General features: G+C 42.8%; 1 protein-coding gene across 4 annotated transcripts in view; it reads right to left on the bottom strand.

Moving 5' to 3' along the window:
- PROX1 (prospero homeobox 1) overlaps positions 1–20,380 on the bottom strand; it is a 53,781-nt gene extending 33,401 nt beyond the window's left edge. For 2 of the 4 annotated variants that reach the window (XM_070384770.1, XM_070384773.1), the window contains exons 1-3: positions 19,919–20,380; positions 9,935–11,726; positions 2,976–3,083 (exon numbers count right to left, since the gene is read on the bottom strand). In XM_070384770.1, coding sequence (XP_070240871.1) covers positions 2,976–3,083; positions 9,935–11,659 — 1,833 coding nt within the window. In that variant the 5' untranslated portion in view covers positions 11,660–11,726; positions 19,919–20,380. Of the gene's footprint in view, positions 1–2,975; positions 3,084–9,934; positions 11,727–19,009; positions 19,139–19,652; positions 19,886–19,918 lie in introns of those variants that run through there. The other 2 variants (XM_070384771.1, XM_070384772.1) reach the window with 2 other exon arrangements.
- Between the last annotated feature and the right edge of the window lie 535 nt (positions 20,381–20,915).

Below are 20,915 nucleotides of genomic sequence, written 5' to 3'. Positions count from 1 at the left end.
TTCCAAAGACAGATACAAGGGAGGAAGCATCGTCTTGGCAGGTCTTGTCTGACACTGGCTGGAGATTCACTCAGCCCAGCACTGCCTCCCAACTGTGTCTGAGATCAATAGTTACACCCTAACTTATTCACCAACAGATTTTCCACTTGTGTTGTGTGTCTTGGTTTTTCACTTGCAAAACAAGCCTCTAATGACTATTTGAAATAAAGTGACTTTATGATTTAGAAAGGGATATTTTGCTAGAATTAGAAATTTTCTCTTCATGTATGTGACCACAAACAAGTACATACATGTGTCATTGAGACAAACAGTGCTTGGTTCAGAGACACATGGATATGTCCTTTTCAAGATCTAAGATGCGGGGTTTCATTTCTGATAAAGCTCTACGGCCTCTTCCGCAATAACTAGGAATCTCCCAATTCTGTGGTTTCTTAAATCTGGACTGAAATAAAATTTTGGATCATATATTTATATATAGAGAAACAGTTATTTCAGCCTTACAAATAAGCATCCACATTTACATATCTGTATCTAGATAAAGATAGGTTGTGTGTATATACATAGACAAACACACTAAATACATACATACATACATACATATATATATAATACACATGAGTATATACATCATCAACATTCAAATTCTGAATTTTCCTTAATATTAAAGAAATCCAAGAATGTTCTGCCATTGTTTTCTAGAAAGTTTCTGGAACCCCTTTCCTGGACTAGCCTGGCCTTTCTAGGCATGATTTTCCACTATCAATAGTGTAAGCTCAGGGAATACAAATTCATTTATTACTAGCCAAAGAAAAAACACAATTAGGAAAGTTAAAAATGTATAATTCATTCCAAAAATAAAAGAGAAATGACCTTTGGTGATTTTCCGCTTTGCATTACATGCCCTACTCTTTCCCTCCATTAGAGTAGATAATTGGGAGTTAACCAGGCTCACATACACTCTAACGGCCTTCTCTTCCAGTATGGATAGAGAATGGATAGAATCTATAATCTGAATATTAGTGCTTTTTTAGAAAATGAAATAGTCATCCAGGTATTTAATTGTTATTTACATAGAGTGAGTGATTATTTGCAAAGCTGAATGACTAAATGTATTCTAAAGGAATGGGAACAATTTCTTGTTGGTTTACAGTGCCTGGTATTTATAAAGCTACAAATCAACAGTCTCCCCCAACCTTCACCTTCCCCATACCACACATGGGCAAAAACATGAATGTTTCTAGTATTAATATCTACATCTCCTGTTGAGTAGTACTGCAGGCTCAGAAAGGCTGCTGATTCCCACCCTCTAGGTGGCTGCATTTCAATCACAGGTGACTGATCCCTATGTATGCAGTTTGTAAAGCTCTTTGGACTTTTTCTGGCTGCAGGGTGCTATCTAGACAACATAAAGCACTGTTTTATTATATCACAACACTGCAGATCACTGTACCAAGAGGAGTGATGGAGGGAACATGGACACCTACACACACACACACACATATACACATGTACACAGTAACAATTTTCTCCCTGTGCTCCATGTTCCCCTCCTAGAACTAAAGTATTGGGAGGATTCCTGGAAGAACTAAGCTCTAGAAACTGGTCGCTCCTCAGCCAATTGGCAAAAGCCCTTCAATCTGTCAGCTTCCGATGGTACCCCACCAAGGTCCAAACCCCATCCCAGCCCACTGTGGCCCTCGACCTTTCTTTGCCTAAAGATGCTTAACCAGCGGTTCAAGATCCTGCCTGTTTCTGCCTTCCCATGCTGCCCAGTTTGCTGGCATGGAATGAGGAGGAAACATGCCTTCCACTTAAGGAGCTCGGCCAGGGAAGGAGAGAGATAAAAGGCTGAAGTTGCTACACAATTCAAAAGCAAACAGGACGGAAAACAGAACTTTTCTTTCAAGGCCAAGTAAAACATGGGTGAAGCAGAGTCTGCAATGGGTCAGCCTGCAAAAGGGGGCCAGTGATGCAACTCAGGCATCGGGTACAAAACCCACCGCAGAGAGAGGGGAGCATTGGAGAAGGCAGTACGTTTTGGCAGATCATGGCTTCTCCATGGCAGAGATAAGAACTTTACACACGGCGGGTGGGCAGGGGAGGGTTGGGGGGAAGAGTACCCAGCCCTAATAAACTAATCTCAGCTAATGTAATGTTTATCGAGTTCCTTGGATAATGATACCATGCGTGTCATTACCATCATCAAAACCCAATCTCTGTTTTAAAAAGTTACAGATGATTAACACAACATCAAGTTGTTGCAAACAATTACTTAAAACCCCCACACAGACACAGACGCGGGCGCGTGCACACACACACACGCACACACACAGAACCAGGAGGTCCCCATATTCTGTAGAATGAGGGAGGCTGCAGCTGTAGGCCGACAGCTTTCATATCCTCATTTGAATAATGTGTCCTGAATCTGTCACTTTATTCATTCTCCTTATGCTCAGTGTACTCTACATCAACAACAAATTAAGTTGTAAATAAGAGACAATCATCACTTTTGTTTTTAAGCAGCTACTGCAGAGAGAATTTCAATGTACGCTCCTTTCGACAGGGGGGAGAAAGAGGTGCTAGAGTTTGCTTTCCGAAGCACAAATATGGGGAAACTATCAGAAACAAAAACAGAAACAGTTCACTGTGGCCAAGGGGAAGGAAAAAAATTCTCTAAAGCGCATCCCTCCAGGACCAGCTGAAATTTCTTCCAAGGAGTTACTCAGACACAAAAAGACAGAGGAGAAGTTTCCGGGACTAGAAGGAAAATCTGTGCGCTCAGTCCTTTGGTCTTAGTACACAAGGAGCCTCCGTGCTTGGCACAGCTTTGGACCGAGGGACAAGTGCATTAAATCAATTACAACACAGGTGTATTCACCAAACCGCCCCACACTCATCCCCATTAACTTCCAAGTGTTCAAATGACTACCTCGTGCACAGAAATTGAAAACATTAATACTGAAAAACATCCTTACCTTTACATCAGAGAAGTAGGTCTTCAGCATGTTGGAGCTGGGATAACGGGTATAAAAGAACATGAGCTTTGCTTTTTTCAAGTGATTGGGTGACAATCCTTCCTGCATGTAGGATGCAGTTGGTTAAGGAGATAATTTCTTGAAACACAAGTACCTACCATCCCTCCCTCCCCCGTGCCAGGAGTCTGGAGGCCCAACCAGTAGCCATGGGAATTCTGGAAGATAAACGACTCTGGCCATGGAATCCATCACTAACTTGCTGTTGCTGGCTCAGAATGACCATTGCTGGTCAGAAATTGCCAAACATAATGGTGAGGATGCACGATTTAGTTGTGGGATCTTGGTGACTTCCTGGTGAGGATGGCAAAACATTTATTCCCCGTTTGAGGTCCTTAGGCTATCTATATGTTCACTTGTTGCTAAGGAGACAAATGCGCCCAACAGGTAATGCACAACTCTTATCATGAGAGTTTTTTTCTTCTTTGCATTACAGTTCTGTTTGTTCTTCTCTTTGCTCTCTGCAGTTGACATCCAATTATTATACTAATGTAAGTGAAAATACAAAATGCATTATTTTGATCACTGTTAGGCAAGCTTCACATTTTACCTTTTAGTGCTAATATAAGGGAGCATCTTGACTCACTTTCTTCCTATCTTATTATTATATCTTGTTAATTGTTTCCTTTTCAATAATAGCTAAAACTTGGGAGGGGTAGTTTGGGCACTGAGAGAACAGGGAGGGGGTGTCGCTTTTGTTAAAGCGAGGATCCAAAACCAGACACAATTTGCCTCTCCTGGATTTATAGTTAACTCCTTGGAGAGTGGCACAGTGGTTGGGGCTAACAAATCAATAAATGTGGGTTAGCAGATCAATAAATGGCCACTTACCCAAAATAAGAAGGCCTATTTATCTGGAAACATCATTACCTTTTAGATCTGTAAACAGCAGCAACTAAAACAGTTCCCAAGAGAATGTGAGGCTAACCATAACAATCCCGGCTTCCTGATTCTCCCCCAGATTCTTGGCACTCCTCAGCACACTCGGAGCGGGGATGGCTCTGGTCACATCTGTGCCGCAGCCTGGCCCTGCCATTTCCTCAGCAAATTAATGGCTTTATAATTTATCAGAAATGAAGACGCACGTGGAGAAAATCAATGTGGTCCCCCACAAGGTCAATTAAGGGTCCTTCCTAGAAGCTTCTCTAAGGATTTTCTCTTAAAAGAGTCTGGGAAAAAAAATAAATAAATAGGGAAAAAGAAGAAAAGAAAATGTGCACGTGTGGTTGTATGCACACACGCACAAGCACACACATGCTTGGCTAACACGCTCCACAACCATTTCACACCACAGGAAGCAAGGACAAATAAACACAGATATTTAAGAAAGGTAAAGGTTTCTAAATGACCTCCATCAAGTGCAGCGTGACCAACCTCAGGAACAGAGAGGGAAACCTGGAAGTTCCTAGAGAAGCGTAATCGAATTAATATTGATAAGCTCTTGTCTACGTATAACAGGGGGCTTAACCAAATATAATGCCGAGAATTTGATCAATTAGCATTCCCCTTAGTATCATGCAATTTGAAAAAGATCACCTTGGTCTGCGAATTGAAAAGTTAATGCCTTTTGTTTCCACTGAAAATAAACACTAAACACTGAAGAAAGAAATTTTGATGTGAGATCTGTAAGCCAAAGCAGCTTAACTGAACTTGTGTTTTTGTTTGAGATCCTTAATGATTACAAAGACGATAATTTATGACTGACATACTTCTTGTGCCAAGGAAAGAGCTGAAAGGCCCTCCAGTAACCTCCATTAGACCGAGAGAGGGGACTAAAGGAGCCCGGCACACTTCAGGACCATCTGTCCAAATGGATAAGTGAAATAATAGTTGCAAGCTGTCTCCTATTGCCTCGTGATAAGAGTTTTAGGCAAGTCCAAACTTCAACAAACATGCTCAGATCTGGGTTCTAATCTGTTCTTTCAGACCGGCTACATTCAAACAACTTGGTACATTTAATTATTAGCGGGGAAAAGTCCCAAATCTTTTCAAATTTGGTCTCATACAAATCAAACTGCTTTGCTGTGGCTTTCAGAGATTTCTTGAGCCACCAAAACTTCCTGGAGCTTTCAATGTCTTTAAATTATGCTAAGATGTTTTCATCATTTTTATTAAAAAAAAAAAAAAACAAAAGAGCAAAGTATCCATCTTCTTTTGATTGGAATTTAGAGGCTTTTTATTTCATGACAAAATCATCCTAATTTGAATTTCTCAAGTCCTTTTTTTTTTTTTTTTTTTTTTAAAATGCTTCCTGTTGGAAATACTTGGAATTGATCAGTGGCAACAGAACACAGAATGCATCTTTATATCTTGCTCATCATGTAATGAAGATAAAATTCCCATAAAATATATGTTTCTAATAAACTATTAAAAATAGCTAATGAAAGATTTAAAAGCCAACAGTTAGATAATCCTTTCTTTTCCTCCTCAAAATAAATCTGAACTGACCAATTGGTTAATTTCCCTTTTAAGTGCTTGTGCTGAAAAGCAACTGTTCTTCCAAGAAAGCACTAGCTGTTTCCAGGATACTTACACACGCACAATGACTCATGATGGAATAGATTCAGTAAACATACAGCTGTACTGAACACGAGCTAAGCTCCATTCAAGGCCAGGAAAGAAAATGAGCACAAATAAATATTAAGGAGGTAAAGGGGGGGTGGGGTGAGGGGGGATGGAGCGCAAACAAGATCTGTCCCGGCAGCTCATGTGGCTTTGCCTCAATTCTCTTAGCCATAGCTTTGTGAAGACAGATGACATTCAATTCTATGTATAATGCAAAATAGACAATAACTGCTGAAACTTGAGACAGCTGCCAGGTGTAAAAAAAAAAAAAAAAAAGGAAAAGAAAAGAAAAAGAAAAAAAAAGAAGAAAAGATGATAAATCCATAAATTAATGAAAGACATCTGCTGGGGAATATAAAAGATCAGAGAAGTAGGGGACTGCAGCTGAACCTAAAACGGTGTTCAAACAACCTGAGAATGTAAGTGTTGTCTGTTTACCAAGCAGGGTACAACCTCACCTAAACAACAGCCGCAGGAGGAGCAGTGGAGGCAGCAAAAAGGCAAATGGGAGGATAAGAGGTTGTGAAGCCTGCAGGAAGAAAATTCTTTCTTTCCCCAACTGAATCCTGAATCGTGCCTAGAGATTTTACGTGCTGCAGGGCCAACCAAATAGACCGGGAGTACTAATTCTCAAACGTTTTTAAAATCTGGAGGATTTTAGCTTTCTCCTTAAGCTCTGATTTGCTATGTTTCTAAGAGACTTTTCCCCTTAGACACCTTAAATGGGCAGAAAAGATCTAAATTCTCACATGTCATAAAGAGACAGAGCCAGTTGTGGCTCCACCAGAAGTTTAACATAATCAATGGGATGTGTAGTTTACGGAATTTTTTTTTTAATGTACTTACTTCATAATCAGAGGGAGGGAGAAGAGAGGAACCCAGGGTGTTCCAGTCTTTAATAGTCATGTTTCCCTACAGATAATACACCTAACATAACTAACTCCTGTGGCCCCACATGACTTCCAAAATAGTAAAAAATCAACTTCTATGGATTCATTCATATTTTAGAAATTCACTTTGAATTCAGGTCTTCTGGGTGGATTTTTAGCTTCAAATCATCAAGCCATTTTTCTTTTTGAACCTCAAGTATTTTTTAACATTCCCCCTAAAAGCCCACCAGGGAAAGCTGGCTGCTGGGGTGCAGAGGCTCAGTTTCTTCACCTGCATGTCTTAACCGCGCCTGGAACATGGCTCTTGTGCTTTACTTGGCTGCATGCAAATGTTTGAGGCCCGAACAAGGCTATTTTTCTTGAGATGCAAAGAGGATGCATGACAAGGAACATCAGGAGGAAAAACAATTGGCTGGCTGTTTCTTTTGGAATTTGAATAAAACTTAATATTTGATTAAACAGATTCATTTGCAAAGACACTGAACAAATTTTTATATCCAAGACATGAGCTTTTGGGGCAGGTGCACTGACATTCAGTTTACCATGCACACATTCACTATTGCCCTTCTATCAGAAAAGATACCAAGGTAGTGCATTCCATGATATAGAACATATACCCTTTATGTGCGGGACTTGGAATGGATTTATCTGATAAGCTGGTGTCCTTGATAGTTCTTATCTTGGCTCCTTTGTTCAAAGAAACAGATGATGCCTTTGGGGTGGGAAAGAATCGTTCCCTAAGTATTCAATTATCTGTTACAGTTTGGAAAGCCATGAACTAAAGAGAAAAGCAATAATGGAAATCATGAAGATACCATTTCATCCCATTTCTCCTCATTTCGATTGAGCTTTTCAAAGAATAACTGCATAACAGGTTCAGATATGGCCTTGTCTACCTAAATTGAAGTCCACTCACTTGCTGTGATTCCTAGAGATTTCTTTGAACTAAAAGCTTGAGAATTTTGCCTAGGCATCATCATCAAGAAAGTCAAGGGAAGAACTCATTGCCACACAGTCAGAGACGAGAGAAAAGGACATCCAGTCTCCCAACAAACACTCCTGTTCTCACTGCCTTCAGAACTGTGTAGAATCCAGAAAATGGTACTCACCTATCTTTTTCCTGAGAAACAATATAGCAAAGAGATAAATGGTTAACAGGGCGAGGTTGTGGAGGGGAAAAGAGAAAGAAACAGAAGCTGGAAGGACAGCAGGAAGGAAATGTAATCATTAATTGCAGGAAGACGCCAAAACTATTTAGCGACACACAAGAAATAACTCCAGGTGTAAGCAACTAGTATTTCATAGGAACACAGGTGTTTCCAAACCATCCCTGTTGAGCAGAATCTTCTACCATAAGAGAAAGAAGTTATTCATTCCTTTGAAGAAGCAGCAACTAAATTCTCTTTAAAGCCTTTGATATGTATAGAAAGAAAAGGAAGTTCTTCCTATTCAAATCCTCAGAATTCCTCAGGGGATTTAGAGAGGGTGAGACAGGAGCAAAAGCAACACTTTCAGCAATCCAAAGATGGTTTTCTTAGAAGATTCAACTTATTTAAAAACAACAACCAGAAACCAGCATCTTGAGTTTTAGAGTTAAGTATGGCCTTATAGGACTGAAACCTGGCTTCAATAGTCATCCAAATAGGCATGTCCCTTTCCTGTGTGTGTGTGTGTGTGTGTGTGAGACAGAGACAGTGAGGAGAGAGAGAACCCACCATCACTACAACTGGCTTCAAAATGAAGTAAGAGATCTCCGAGGAGCAATGGGGTCTGGCCCTGGACATGAGCCTGGTATGAGCCCCAGAAGAAGCTCTCCTGCAAGGTGTAAAAAAAAAAAAAAAAATTCATGCCTGTGCCTTTGTTTGTTGCCTTTCTCATCACCAACAGCTATATTCCAATTTGACCAATGTTTGTTGCCTGCTTATGAGGTGTATGACATGGTGCCTGGCACAGCTTTGATTCAGTACTGGTGGATTCAACCTCAGATCTCTGAAAGTTAAGATTTGTAAATCAGCAACCAAACCAAGACTCATCTGTTTACGTCTTAAGTCCTCACATCTTTCCCTCCAGACATTATCCTCTTCTTCCTCTCTACAAAAAGAGACTCTGTGCTTAACTGCCCAAGTGGGTCTTATATGTGTATCGCACATTCACCTTATCAAAAATCTTCGCTGCTATCTTGAATAGGCTGGAAAGATGACTTTCATATCAAGGAAAACACATTTCTACCACAGCTGGGACTTTGCCCTTACATGGCAGCCTCTGGAGTGGGTTTAGATATGAAAATGCCAATCTCTAGTCATCAAGACGATTGCTCAAAACCCTCACGTTAGCAACAGCCAACTTAATAGCTAAATTTTATATCCATCTGACAATTTCTTATAAAAGAAACAGGCCTCTACTTGCCCCCAAATGCTACTATTCTACACCCCCAAAACATCAACAACCACACGATTTTTTAAAAATTTACTGAAAGGACCAATTTATAGAGAAAACAAAAAAACATGAGTTAAAAATAACTAGAGTTCAGGACAGGTCTAATGAAAAAATGTAACTGGCATTTCAAAAGTCAGGTTCAAAATATAAAAGAGACCTAAAAAGAGGCATTTTTAAAGTTGAATACAGCTGAGTTTTATATTTAATTGTGCTCTCTTGCTTTCCAAAATAATTTGCTTTGTGTATGTTAGGACAAAAGATTTCTGTGTATGGCTGAACAGAGGTTAATCATGCATAGAGGCAGCTGCACCAGACCCGAAGAACAGACCTTGGGTGAACGAGAGAGACGGATGTCGTCTGAATAAATTAGTACCTGTATATTTCCTTTAAAAAAAAAATCCCCCTTAAAGAATAAGGAGAGCATCTAACTCCCCATCCACATCCATCCTCTCCCACTGCAGCCTCCCACCAGCAAACTGTTCCTCCTAAGATTTAATCAGGCCTTCTTTAAACAGACCAGGAGCCTTCTAGATGGCTAAAGGGAGAATTCTTCTTACGGAATCTTGGGGATCTCGAAACTGACTTTACTCCAGTATGAGTCTTACTGTGTTAAAATCTGATGAGTGCAATATTACACTGAGATTTCCTCCCTCCCCCATCCTCTAAAAATACTCTTGAGGGAGAAAAAGAAGAAGAAGATAATACGGGAAGAAACAGCAGAAAAAAAAACACTGCTGCAAAAGCACAGATGAAATAGGAGCGCTTGGGAGCAATCAACAACTTGTGAAAGTTGCAGGGATGTTGGTTTCCTGTAAAGCTTTTGTGCAACCAGAAGCCCCACGCACGTGTTGATAAAAGCCTATGCCTCCGAACAAGAGGGCAGACTGGAGAAGACAGGAATCTACATGACTCTAAAACCCTGGGTAAACCTGACCTTGGGGGAAGACTTTTGGCTTTCGGTTTGTTTTCTCCTTGGGCTGGGGTGGGGGTGGGGTGCAAATGAAAGGATATTGCACTTCCCGAATACGGTGAGATCTCAGACATGTCTTGAAGATCGCCACACTCGGATTTGATGAGAGACAAGGAGAGCCCTTCCGCGGTGCTGGGTGGGTGTGCTGGTGAACAGGGGTGGTGGCTCAGGTGGTGGGACGACATCTTGGTCCTCAGACTCGTGGTCTCCCTAGTTAAGTCTAAGGATTCAGGAGAGGCTCGGTCTTTCCCCGAGAAGGAGCCGGTGGGAGCACCTATTGGACTCTGAAACGGGTAGGCCATCAAGGGGAGGGGGAAGGGGTGGCGGAAGGTGGACGTGGTGAAGCCCGCGGTGGCCGACAGGGGCGACTGGTGCAGGGGCTGGTGGTGGCCGCCGGCGGGGGGGCCGGAGGCAGACTGGTCCGAGGAGTTTTTGCGGACCACCAGGGGCAGGGCTTCCGTCTGGTCTGTGGAACCCGGCATCTGCACGTTGCCAAAGGTGTCCAGGGGATTCGGAATGATGACATCGCCAAAGCACTGCAGGCGCTGGTTGGCGGTGTGGAAGTTGTGGTTCTCCCCGTTGACTGCAAACCTGGCCTGGGGGATCTGCAGCGGTGGGAAGACCTGAGGAACTTGGCGGGAGGGTTTGGCCGAGAAGACTTTGACCACCGTGTCCACCACCTGCGACATGGCAGTGTTCAGTTCCTGTTTCAAGGTCTCGGCCAAGTGTTTGCCTTCAGGCTGCAGGGAGTTGGGCCCGGGGTCTCGTTCTTTGTGGCTGCCTTCTCGCTTGGGCTTGTTTTCGGCCATTTCCTGCTCCCGGATCAGGGCCCGGGCTCGGTCGATGAACTGCCCCGGGTCCAGCTCGCACATCTCATTGTCTGACCTCCCCACCGAGTCCTGGGCCCTGGCCTCCAGGATCTCGGAGCGCATGCTGTCTTCAGACAGGTTACCATCTTCATCATTTTCAGAATCGGTGCTGTCATAGATTTGGTAGAACTTTTCCTGCAGCTGGCGCAGCTGTTTCTGCATGTCCTCCAGCTGCTGCTTCAGCTGTCGGCGCTCCTCTCGCTTCTGTTCTTTGCGGGCTGAAACCAGCTGCTGGAAACTCTGCTGCTGCTGCTGGGGCAGCTTCTGCTTGCGTTTGTTTTCTCGGTAACTTTCTCGGGGACTCACAGACTGTGGGGCCATCTCTCTTTCATTTTCATTGCCCCGTAATGCCACACTGGGGGAATGGCTCATACCCCGGATTATATTCTCAACCCGGGCGCGCTTTGCTCTCAGGTGCTCGTCACATAAGCGATCCATATCAAACTGGCTCATAGTAGGCCTGCCAAAAGGGGAAAGACACTCTGGGGGGCTGTCTCTTGAAGAGTTGCTGCATATATCCTCCTGATGTACTTCGGAGCCTGTACTAGAGAGACCGCTGGCTTGGAAACTGGGCTCCGTGCCACCATTTTTGTTCATGTTATTTTTCAACAGCTGGGAAATTATAGTTGCTCCTGGAAAAGGCATCATGGCATCTTCATACGAGTTCGCCCTCTTCAGCAGCTTGCGGAGTACGTTTGACTTCTCCCCATCTGCATGCTGCACCACTGAATACTCAACATCCTGCTCGGAACCTTGGGGATTCATGGCACTAAAAAACGTGGCTCTTGCCTTAGCGAAAAATGCAGATGCTGTCCCTACCGTCCTTTTCACTCCAATGTCAACTCTTCTCCTCTTGGTTTGCCGGCTTAAGAGGGCTGTGCTGTCATGGTCAGGCATCACTGGACAGTTATTGTGCCATCTTCAAAAGCTCGTCAGCTGGGCACAGCTCAAGAATCCCGGGACCCTGGCCAACAGAACAAAAGGACTGATGAATCATTTTCTTTAAATTTCTCCAAATTTCCTGACCTCAATCCTGAATCAAATGCAAAATGCATAGGCTCTGGGATTTATGGCACATTACAATTATTGCAATTTATTATGCACTCTGCTTGAAATGAAACATTTTTAAATATTTCTGCTCCACTGGTTTAAGATGGATTAAGATTAAAAAAAAAAAAAAAAGCAAAAACTGCTTAAGCACCAGTAATATGATTCTCTTTCACAAATGCCTAAAATGATACTGTTTATCTTCAGAAGAAACAGTAGATTATAAGAACACAGCCTCTGACAACCAATTGATTAAATTTTGGGCACTGAGATTCATATTACAAAAGCAGATAAAAGTGGTCCATACTTAAGAAATAAGGTTATATTTTGAGGATGCATGAAATCTGAATGAAAAATTCCATTTCTGCAATAGAATTATTGTGGCTTTAATGCTATTAAGGGGAAATGAGTCTAAAAAATGCAAATATTTCACATACATCCTTTATTACTGAATTTTAAAATATTTTTGTCATATGTGAAATGGGGAAGAGAACACTCCCATCAGCATCTTTCCAACACAAATGGTCAATTTAACATGGAAATAAATGCACAAATACTCATTTTACAAGTCTGCTTATTTAGCACAGATATGCGCTTTTTTTAATACTAAAAATCACATCTGAAGATGGTGTCTGTTGCTGGATTTTAATGTAAGTATGAGAATATTTATAAATTTTCATCTTGTCTTTTTGATGACTTAAATTTTAAAGTTGGACTCAGTGCAAAAGAAGGACATTATCACATTTTAGAAATCCATATGTGGAACAATAAATTGAGTTAGGCAAGGATAAATACATCATCAGTACTAGTTTTTTTTTTTTTTCCTATCATCTGCCAAAATAATACTTCAAATGCCTGAAGAAACTCTTTAACATACACCACTTGTGAATCTTATTTCTTATGCCAAATTAAAACATTGAACAAAAAGACACAGAAAAAAAAAGACTGAAAGGAGATACATAAAGGAGAAAGAAGATAACGTCAATTAACTATGTGAGAAAGGGAAATACTGTCTCTGCATATGAACTTCCATTGTTTCTTGGGAACACAATATAAAAAAAGAATATCCTTCCTTGCATTTTATAAAAGGCACTTGACATATTTTGTGGTGTTAACCAGTGATGGCTAACCCCCAATTCTGTCTAAACGTTAAGATGTCACATCTCCTTGCTTACAATGGATGTTTTAAGAAGAAAACGAAAAAAAATTTTTTTTCACACGAGATTTATCTAATATTAAACTTCACGTTTGCTTAACAGAGCACATCTTCACAATAACAGGGTCTATTGCCAAAGGCAGCGTGCAGAGTGTTTGGAAGAGCTCCCATCTCTCTCGGTTCACCTGTAAAAACATCTACGTGCTCCCTAGGACTGCATCTGTGGCTAGTTTTAAAGAATGACTATCCATGCAAATAGGCATAATTTCAGCATGAAATAACCTGTAAAAATCAAGAAAAAGCTCAATGCTTAGATGGCAGTGTGTATTTTTTTTTTAAGTGACAAAGATGTCATCCTGCAACCCTTGTTCCCAGTTTTCCTATGAAGATGCAACCTTTAAATAAAACCTGGTTCAGAGTGTCAAGAAAGCAATACGATGCTTCTTTATATGTTTTTTGGATGCTTGAGGGTAAAATAGTTTTTGTGTGCCTCAGGATGAAATTTCCTAAACTTGGAATGGAATCAGATCTTGATAACTTCAGCATTAGAGTTCAAAATTGAATTCAAGATGATTGTGACCCCTCACACATTAATAAATGAAATTGGCTTCCGGAATACAAGAATCCAATGGCAAATATTTCACTAACATGTTAGATCTGATAAATCAGGTACAGCTGTCAAGTGAGAGCAAAAGGGGGGGGAAACTGAGACAAACAAGAAAAAAGATGAATTATTTTAAAGCTCAGAAAGACTCGCATATTGAGGGGGACGTTTTTTGCAAGGAGGACTCTGTGTGTATATATCAGCTTTTCAAAAAGAGAGTTCATTGCCATTCTTTAAAAATTTTACCTCTTGTCTTTTTGTGTGTAAATCATTTTCCCCTTAATAGCACCTGAAAAGCACACAGGTCTCCAATCAAAATGTCAAATAAACTTTCTGCAGTATTTTCTTCCCTTGTTCCTCCTAACATCCTATCTGGATTTTCCTCCTACCCATCCTTGTTATAGGAAGAGCATCTCTGCAAGAGAGGCTCAGAAACAACATGCTGGTCTAAGAGATGAACACAAGGTCACCCACAGCCATCCTTCCTTTCCCAGCTGCCTCTACCTCTGCGTCAACTGCACTTCCTCTCCTCTAGCCTAGGTATCAACAGCTGCATCCCCACCTCATGCCTGAGCCAAGAGGAGGGCTGTGCTCTTTCTAAGGTGGAAAGAAATGATACGCTCATCTTCAGTGGCGAATGCGTGTTAATTAAACATGATCGTTGGGTGTTATAAGAAGAAAATATCCTGTAACTTCTTTAAAATTCCCCAAACGAAACTGATTTTTGCAATTCTCTTTCAACTGGTCAGCATTCTTAGATCAAATAATAATTTGTTTCTGTTTGGGGCTAAGGGTCTTTTAGGTCTTATTGTAAAATGTACAGCTGAGACATAACAATCAGGACAAAACAAATGGGAAAACTAGGAAAAATGATATAATCCAGCAAAACAAGGCATTATATTAATAGGCGTGAATAAATAACTCTCTCCATATAGCTTTGAGCTGAATTCAAAAATGAAGGTATAGGAGTCATACACATTGGAATTATAACCCATGGAGGCTATAGGCGAGATTAAATAAAATAACTAGTGACTATAGTACTTTATCAGCATCATGTTTCATAAACAGTATATATGAATATTTTACCACACAAGAAAATGCATTGTTAAATGACTATAATATAAGTTAAATCACCTGAAAATGCTTTCAAAAGTGCTTCCATGACTTCCCAGTTCAGAATTTAGAGAATGCTATGGAATGAATTTATCAGTGATATCAACCTGCCCATTAAAGATTTTTAAAAATTCCCTTATTTATTAATATATGTATTAAGCCATATGTTTCAACTACAATTATTATTGATTTTTATTATATTTAATTTTAATCTTGAGTTTAACCTGGCAATGGGAAACCTTCTGATCAGCACTGGTGAACATCAATATCAGCAAGTATGTAGAAAAATACTGATACAGAATTTGAACCCAAATGTATTATCGATTGATACACATATTCTATTCCTTTAATTAATATGAAAATCTACATAGAATATTTTATTATTAAATATTGGGTTGTACCACTTGGCATCTAACTACACAAATGCTTTGATAATTTCTATATGAGGAGTATCTTAACATTAGCAGATTCTTCCCAAAGAAAAGAACAAACATCCAAGTATAATCAAGTCAGATTTTAAGGACTCCACAACATTCATTAAAATCTGAATTATCTGAAGAATGTCAGATAACTTTACAAGGAGAATCCTAAGGAAGCCGATGATAATGTAAGTAGAAAAGAATTTTCAGGGGAGGATTTCAAAGGAACACTGCAGTGTGAAGTAGAAAGTGGTGAAGTGCTCTGCTTTAAGTTTATGGGTGGATGAGTCCCTTCGCGTTCACCTGAACCTACCAAACACTGTTAACAGGCTATACCCCAATACAAAATTAAAAGTTGAAAGTTTTGGGGGAAAAAGTTATTTGGAAGGGGGTGCAACCTTTACGCCTCTATCTGGAGTCCAGATTCTGGACAAAGATGTGTTCACTATGGTTTTTATTCAAATAGTTCAGGTAAATCTTTCATGAGATGGGGAAGAAGGTATGGTTGGAGTGGTTTCCTGCTTGGATTATATAGATCATCAGTCTTGATTGATAAAATGATTTGAAGAAATTGCTCAAGCCTATGCTTTTACTTCTTTTAGAAAACCACCTTTAAGTGGGCCTCTGATCTACTTGGGTCAAGTCTCTTATGAAATTTCAAGTGGAATAACACCAACAAAGAACACTGTGAATCCATCTGGAAATCAGTAATTCAAGGGGGAAAATCAGATGACTTGATTTAGGTACTCCCCCCCCACCCCCTGCCGTGCCCCCCCAGGGCCCCCTACCAAGCTGTCCCCTTCACTGTATTTAAGAGTCCATTTCTGCTAATTAGCAACTTTCTCCTTGGAGAAGTTCCTGCTATAAGGTTAAGAAAGCCTTTGGTGTTTACTGTGAATAATCCACTTGATATTAGTTAATACTTAAATTAATTGTCAAAGCTTATAACAGATTCTAAATTTTCCTATCATAGAGTTCTCAAATCAGAACCATTTCATTTAAAATTCCTCCATTCTATCAAAAATTCCATATATTTTTCACCTGCAAGATGAAAACAGCAATTTTCTGGAACATGCCTAAAATATTCATTTCTACTTATTTAAAAAGTAATAATTCACCAGATTAGTAAACAAAAGGGAGTGAGAAATAACTTTAAGAAGAAACAATTTTTTTTCTTTCTGAAGACAACTGAAATACTCTAACTGTCCTTTGAAGCTTTAGAATACACCAGGCAATAGGTTTTAGAAATTTCTTATGTATATGTCCTTTACAATATATACGGATACTTAATTAGAATCCAATTATAACGTATCAGGCACAATCCATCTTTCTATTATTAAATTACTAACATTTTATAAGCTTTTATTAATCTTGAACCTTACCATTCCTTATCTTAACAGTTGTAAATGCAAACAATACCTATAAGAAATTCATGAAAAAAGGCCTATTTCACTTTGAATTAATAAAGAGCACGCCTGGCAGCTAGGTTATGTTTTAAGATTATAAGTGCTACTTACAGAAGAAAGATGTTAGGGAATGAATAAAGTGAGAACAAAGATGAATGTTACGTATGCATGACATTTTTCCCACAAGGTGGTGATTAAACTAAATAGAATTCTGGATAATGGACACATAAAAATATCAATAAGTGCCCAGCACAGAAAATACTTAATAAAAATAAAGCAAATGAACATATCCATAGATGACATATTAATTATGAAAGAACTGCAAAAGCATCCAAGAAAAGTATTAGGAGGAACTTGGATGTTTAAGTTGAAAGAATAAATGACATACACTCTCTCATTTTCATGAAACAATGATCATCCACCAAGCAACCAAACCAACCAGCAAAAACCATTCGCCATCTAATCTAATTCTATGCAACTCAAGAAGCAGCCTGGTTGAAAGAAAATAAATAAATAAATAAAAGATCAGATGTTGAGAATCCAGATATAGTGCCTACACTGAATTCTCAATAGCCTCCTTCACACACGAAGCCACAGTCCTTACCTTCCTTAGTTTTACCATTGCAGAAACAGGTCCACGGTGTAGCACATGGACAGGTTAACCAAATTACTCCCCCTTTTCTTCATCACCACCCACAGCCCATTTAATTTTGAAAATGCTCAGAAGTTCTTGCAAGAAACTCTTCAGAGAGCGAACTGCCTGCATCTTGCATCAAATAGAAAAGCACAGTTACCTCTCACATACTTGAGATTTTCCTTCTCCATCAAAATACTAACTAGGACATCTGGCACATGTCTGGTACAATGACAGGCTCATTCTACTTTATGAGAGTATTTAACATACGACTTGAAAGAGTTTATGCACATACCTATTCTTTCTGGGCAGGGAGAAAGCACGCTAAAAAGATAAGCATTAACAACAGTAACACTTTCAAACTCACTTTGGTATTCTTGGCAGTTACACATACTACCCATGGATGTCCAAATCACACATACACACACACACACACACACACACACATACGTACAAAAGAAAGCTCTCATCACTCCCCCGCAACGCCCCCACAGACCTGGGAGACAGGCGTAAACCAGAGGGAAGCAAAGAGAAAGTCAATGTCCCTCCACCTGCTGCCTGAAGTGGGGGGTAATTTCAGCTGCCTGGCAGACAGAAGCCTGAGACACAGCCTCCCTAGAAGCCTGCCAACATCCTTAAGAAAAATAAACAAACACATACCAACTTGTCCCCCACCCCCAACCAAAGGACTCACATGGCAGGGCTCAAAACATAACAACAGCCTAGTTCCCATTAGCCCGGACAATCCTATTAACCAGGGCAACCATAAATTCATAAACCTCTACAACCCTGGAGCACAGCACCGTGGTCTGGAACGGTACAGACATACACAGACACAGAGGAAATTTGCACCTGTCTTTCTTGACACAACACACCTGTCAGGCCCTGCCCATGCACAGCCCTCGGGCTAATAGACCTCTGCCTACGTAGTCTAGGAAAGTACATTTTTTTTTTTTTTTCCTTTTGGTAAGGGAGGTTATAGATGGGAGAGAGGGTGGGGTGGGGAGAGAGGAAGAGAAGAGACTTCTAGCCTTGACTTTGAGAGAAGGCCACCCTGTGCTTGCACTGTTTTCATAAGCTCAAGGAGACAACCAGACCTTCTTGGAAAAATAAAAACAAGCAGGTGAGTTCTCAGCCTTCCCCCAGGCGGAGTGGGTTCTGGATTGCCAAGAACAGCAGTTTCACACTCCAACCTGCCTCCTTGGGCTATTTAAGACTGTCGATCAACCCCTCCTCCCAGTTCTTCTCAGCCTGCCAGGAGGACTCTCTACTTCCGAAAAAAAAAAAAAAAAAAAGCTGAAAAAGTGGCGGGAGACCTGTGAGTCTCCCTCCAAAACTACTCCCCGTCTAACTTCACTCCCGCGCCCCCCACCCCGGCCCCTCCAATCCACACTCTCCACCTATGTTGAGTTTTAGCCGGAGGAGTAACTGGTGGGCACACCCGAAGGACCAACAACTTGCTAAACCGGGGGCTTTGGGGAATGTCTCCCCCCGACCCCAGCTTGCCCTCGTCGCCCCCTCTCCTTGTCTGTTCAGGCAGGATAGCCGCTCTCCCCGCGCCGCTCCCCCCTCCTCCGGACTTTTCTTCCCAGTAGCAATCACGCTCACCTCTCCATTCCTCCCTTTCCAGTCCTCCGAAGTGGGGCAAAATTGTAGGTACCACCCAGACGAACCAAGATCAGATGGAAGCAGCCCAACCGAACCGGCCGCCGGCGTTGACTGCGAGCAGATCCGCTGGGCAAGAACATCCCCTACCCCCACCCGGACCGCGATCCTTCCATCCTTCCGCGGCGCTCGCGCCCCAGCTCCCCCTCCGACCACGCGACCCCCCCGCCCCCCGCAACCCGAGGCTTCCAGTGCCACCTTACCCTACTGAACTTGACTTAGCCCTGGGTCCTGGGAGCTCAGGAGAGGGGAGCCGCGTTCGTTGCCCGGGACCATCTCTCCACTGCTCCAACCCCGATCTCAACATTTCGGCTTCGACAGCGTTTTCAGAGGCAAGTAGCCGAGCGCCCCCCCTCCACCCCACCCCCTCCTCCTCCTCCCTCTCCCTTCCTCCCTACTCCCTGGCCCTCTGCTGGGGTTAAAAAGGAGAAGTGAAAGGTATGCAAATGACAAGCAAATTGGAAGAGCCTGGAAGAAAGGCAGCTATAATAAACAAGACAAAGAGAGAGGACGTGGGGACTAGCCCAGGAGTTTTCCTCCGGGCGAGATGGGAAGGATGAGGCTGGGGAGGAGACCCGGGGGATTCAGACGAACAAAAAGCGACCCGGTCCCCCTCGCGGTCCTCTCTCCGGAGCAGAGGGCCAGAGAAAGAAGGAAAGGAAGCGAACGCCTCCTCACCGCGTCCCCCCCCCCCCGCCCCCGAAACAGTACACAAAAGGTGAGAAGATCAGCGACAAGCCCAGCACTACCAGCCTTCTCCCCCCTCCACACACACACATCGCCAACACCACCCCCCAGCCACCAGCAGGAAAGAGAAAGAAATAAAAAGCCAAGCGGATCACTTACTCTTAGGAACTGGGAGGAGCGGAGCGCGGAGTTCCACTGAGGCTCCTGCTTAGAAACTGTTTAGACGCTAATTTTTTTTCCCCTTAAATTATGATTCATCTAAAGAACACCCTTTTCTCCCGGGGATGGGGGTGGGGGGGATAGATGTGTACACGGGTCTGAGTAATGGGAGTCTCTTTTTCTGGTCTTCTCATTCAAGAACAAGCCGGTACAAGTGATTCTGGAAAAGGGGAGGGGACTCGCGAAGGGGGGGAGAAGATACTTACGCGGTGCAGAGAGCAGTGGGACCCACCGAGCCTTTTTGGGGGGGGGCAGGCGGAGAGAGGAGGACACGCGCGCGCACACGCACGGGGAAAGATCTTGCGGGTGATGAATATGATAATTGGACAAGGGACGGTGAGTCCGTGCGGGCACGCGCGAGCGGGCCGGCGGGGAGAAGGAGACGGGAGAGCGGAGAGGGTGGGCAGGGGGAGGGTGGGAAGAGGAGCGGAGAGAGCGCAGGAGAAGAGGCGAGAGGTGAGAAGGGCGGAGAAGAGGGGAGACAGGAGAGGAGAGGAGCGAAGCGGAGAGGGAGCGGGCGGACCCGGCGAGAGCTCTTTTGCGCCGCTCTGCTTCCCCCGGCTGCAATGGTGTATTATTTCCGAGCGCTCCCTCGGCTGAGGGCTCCGCTCCACAACAAGATTTACTTTAAGACACAGCTGAAGGAAACAGGAAGACTGCACGTCACAGTCTGACTGACGTACCCGGCCCCAGCACCCAATCGCGAGGCGCCTTCGGATTCAAGGGGGGATAGCGAGGCAAGAGAACTTGGGAGGAGAAAAAAAAATATATAAAAGGGGTGGGGGTGAGGGGCTGGGAGGAGAGGAGGGGAGAGGGGCCCCACGCTCCCCTCCCCTGCCTCCATCCCCGCCCCCCCTCCCCACCTCACCCGCGCCCAACAGCCGCTGCTTCGGGGCGACCGGCTCGCTGCGCCCGCGGCCGGAGCGAGCGGTCTGCGGGCGCTGTTGTGAGCGCCGCTCGGCTCACACTCGCTCTTCCAGGACGCAGGTCCTTTTTTTTTTTTTTTTTTCCCCTCCCCTTCATTTCTGAGATACCGCTGATCGAGTTCGCCGAGCGGCCGAGCGAGTGAGCGCTCCTCGGACGGGGGGTGGAGGAAGGCATAGAAAAAGTGTTCTGGAGAAAAAGTGGGGGTTTAAAGGGGGCTGGGGTGGTCTACGAGGAGAGAGCGGGGGCCCTCAAATCATTCCACTTTTTAAATGATCG

The sequence above is a fragment of the Bos mutus genome, chromosome 16 (assembly GCF_027580195.1).
Source record: "Bos mutus isolate GX-2022 chromosome 16, NWIPB_WYAK_1.1, whole genome shotgun sequence".
NCBI lineage: Eukaryota > Metazoa > Chordata > Mammalia > Artiodactyla > Bovidae > Bos > Bos mutus.
The sequence above is the reverse complement of the archived record's forward strand: the minus strand, read 5'-3'. Positions and strand labels throughout refer to the sequence as shown.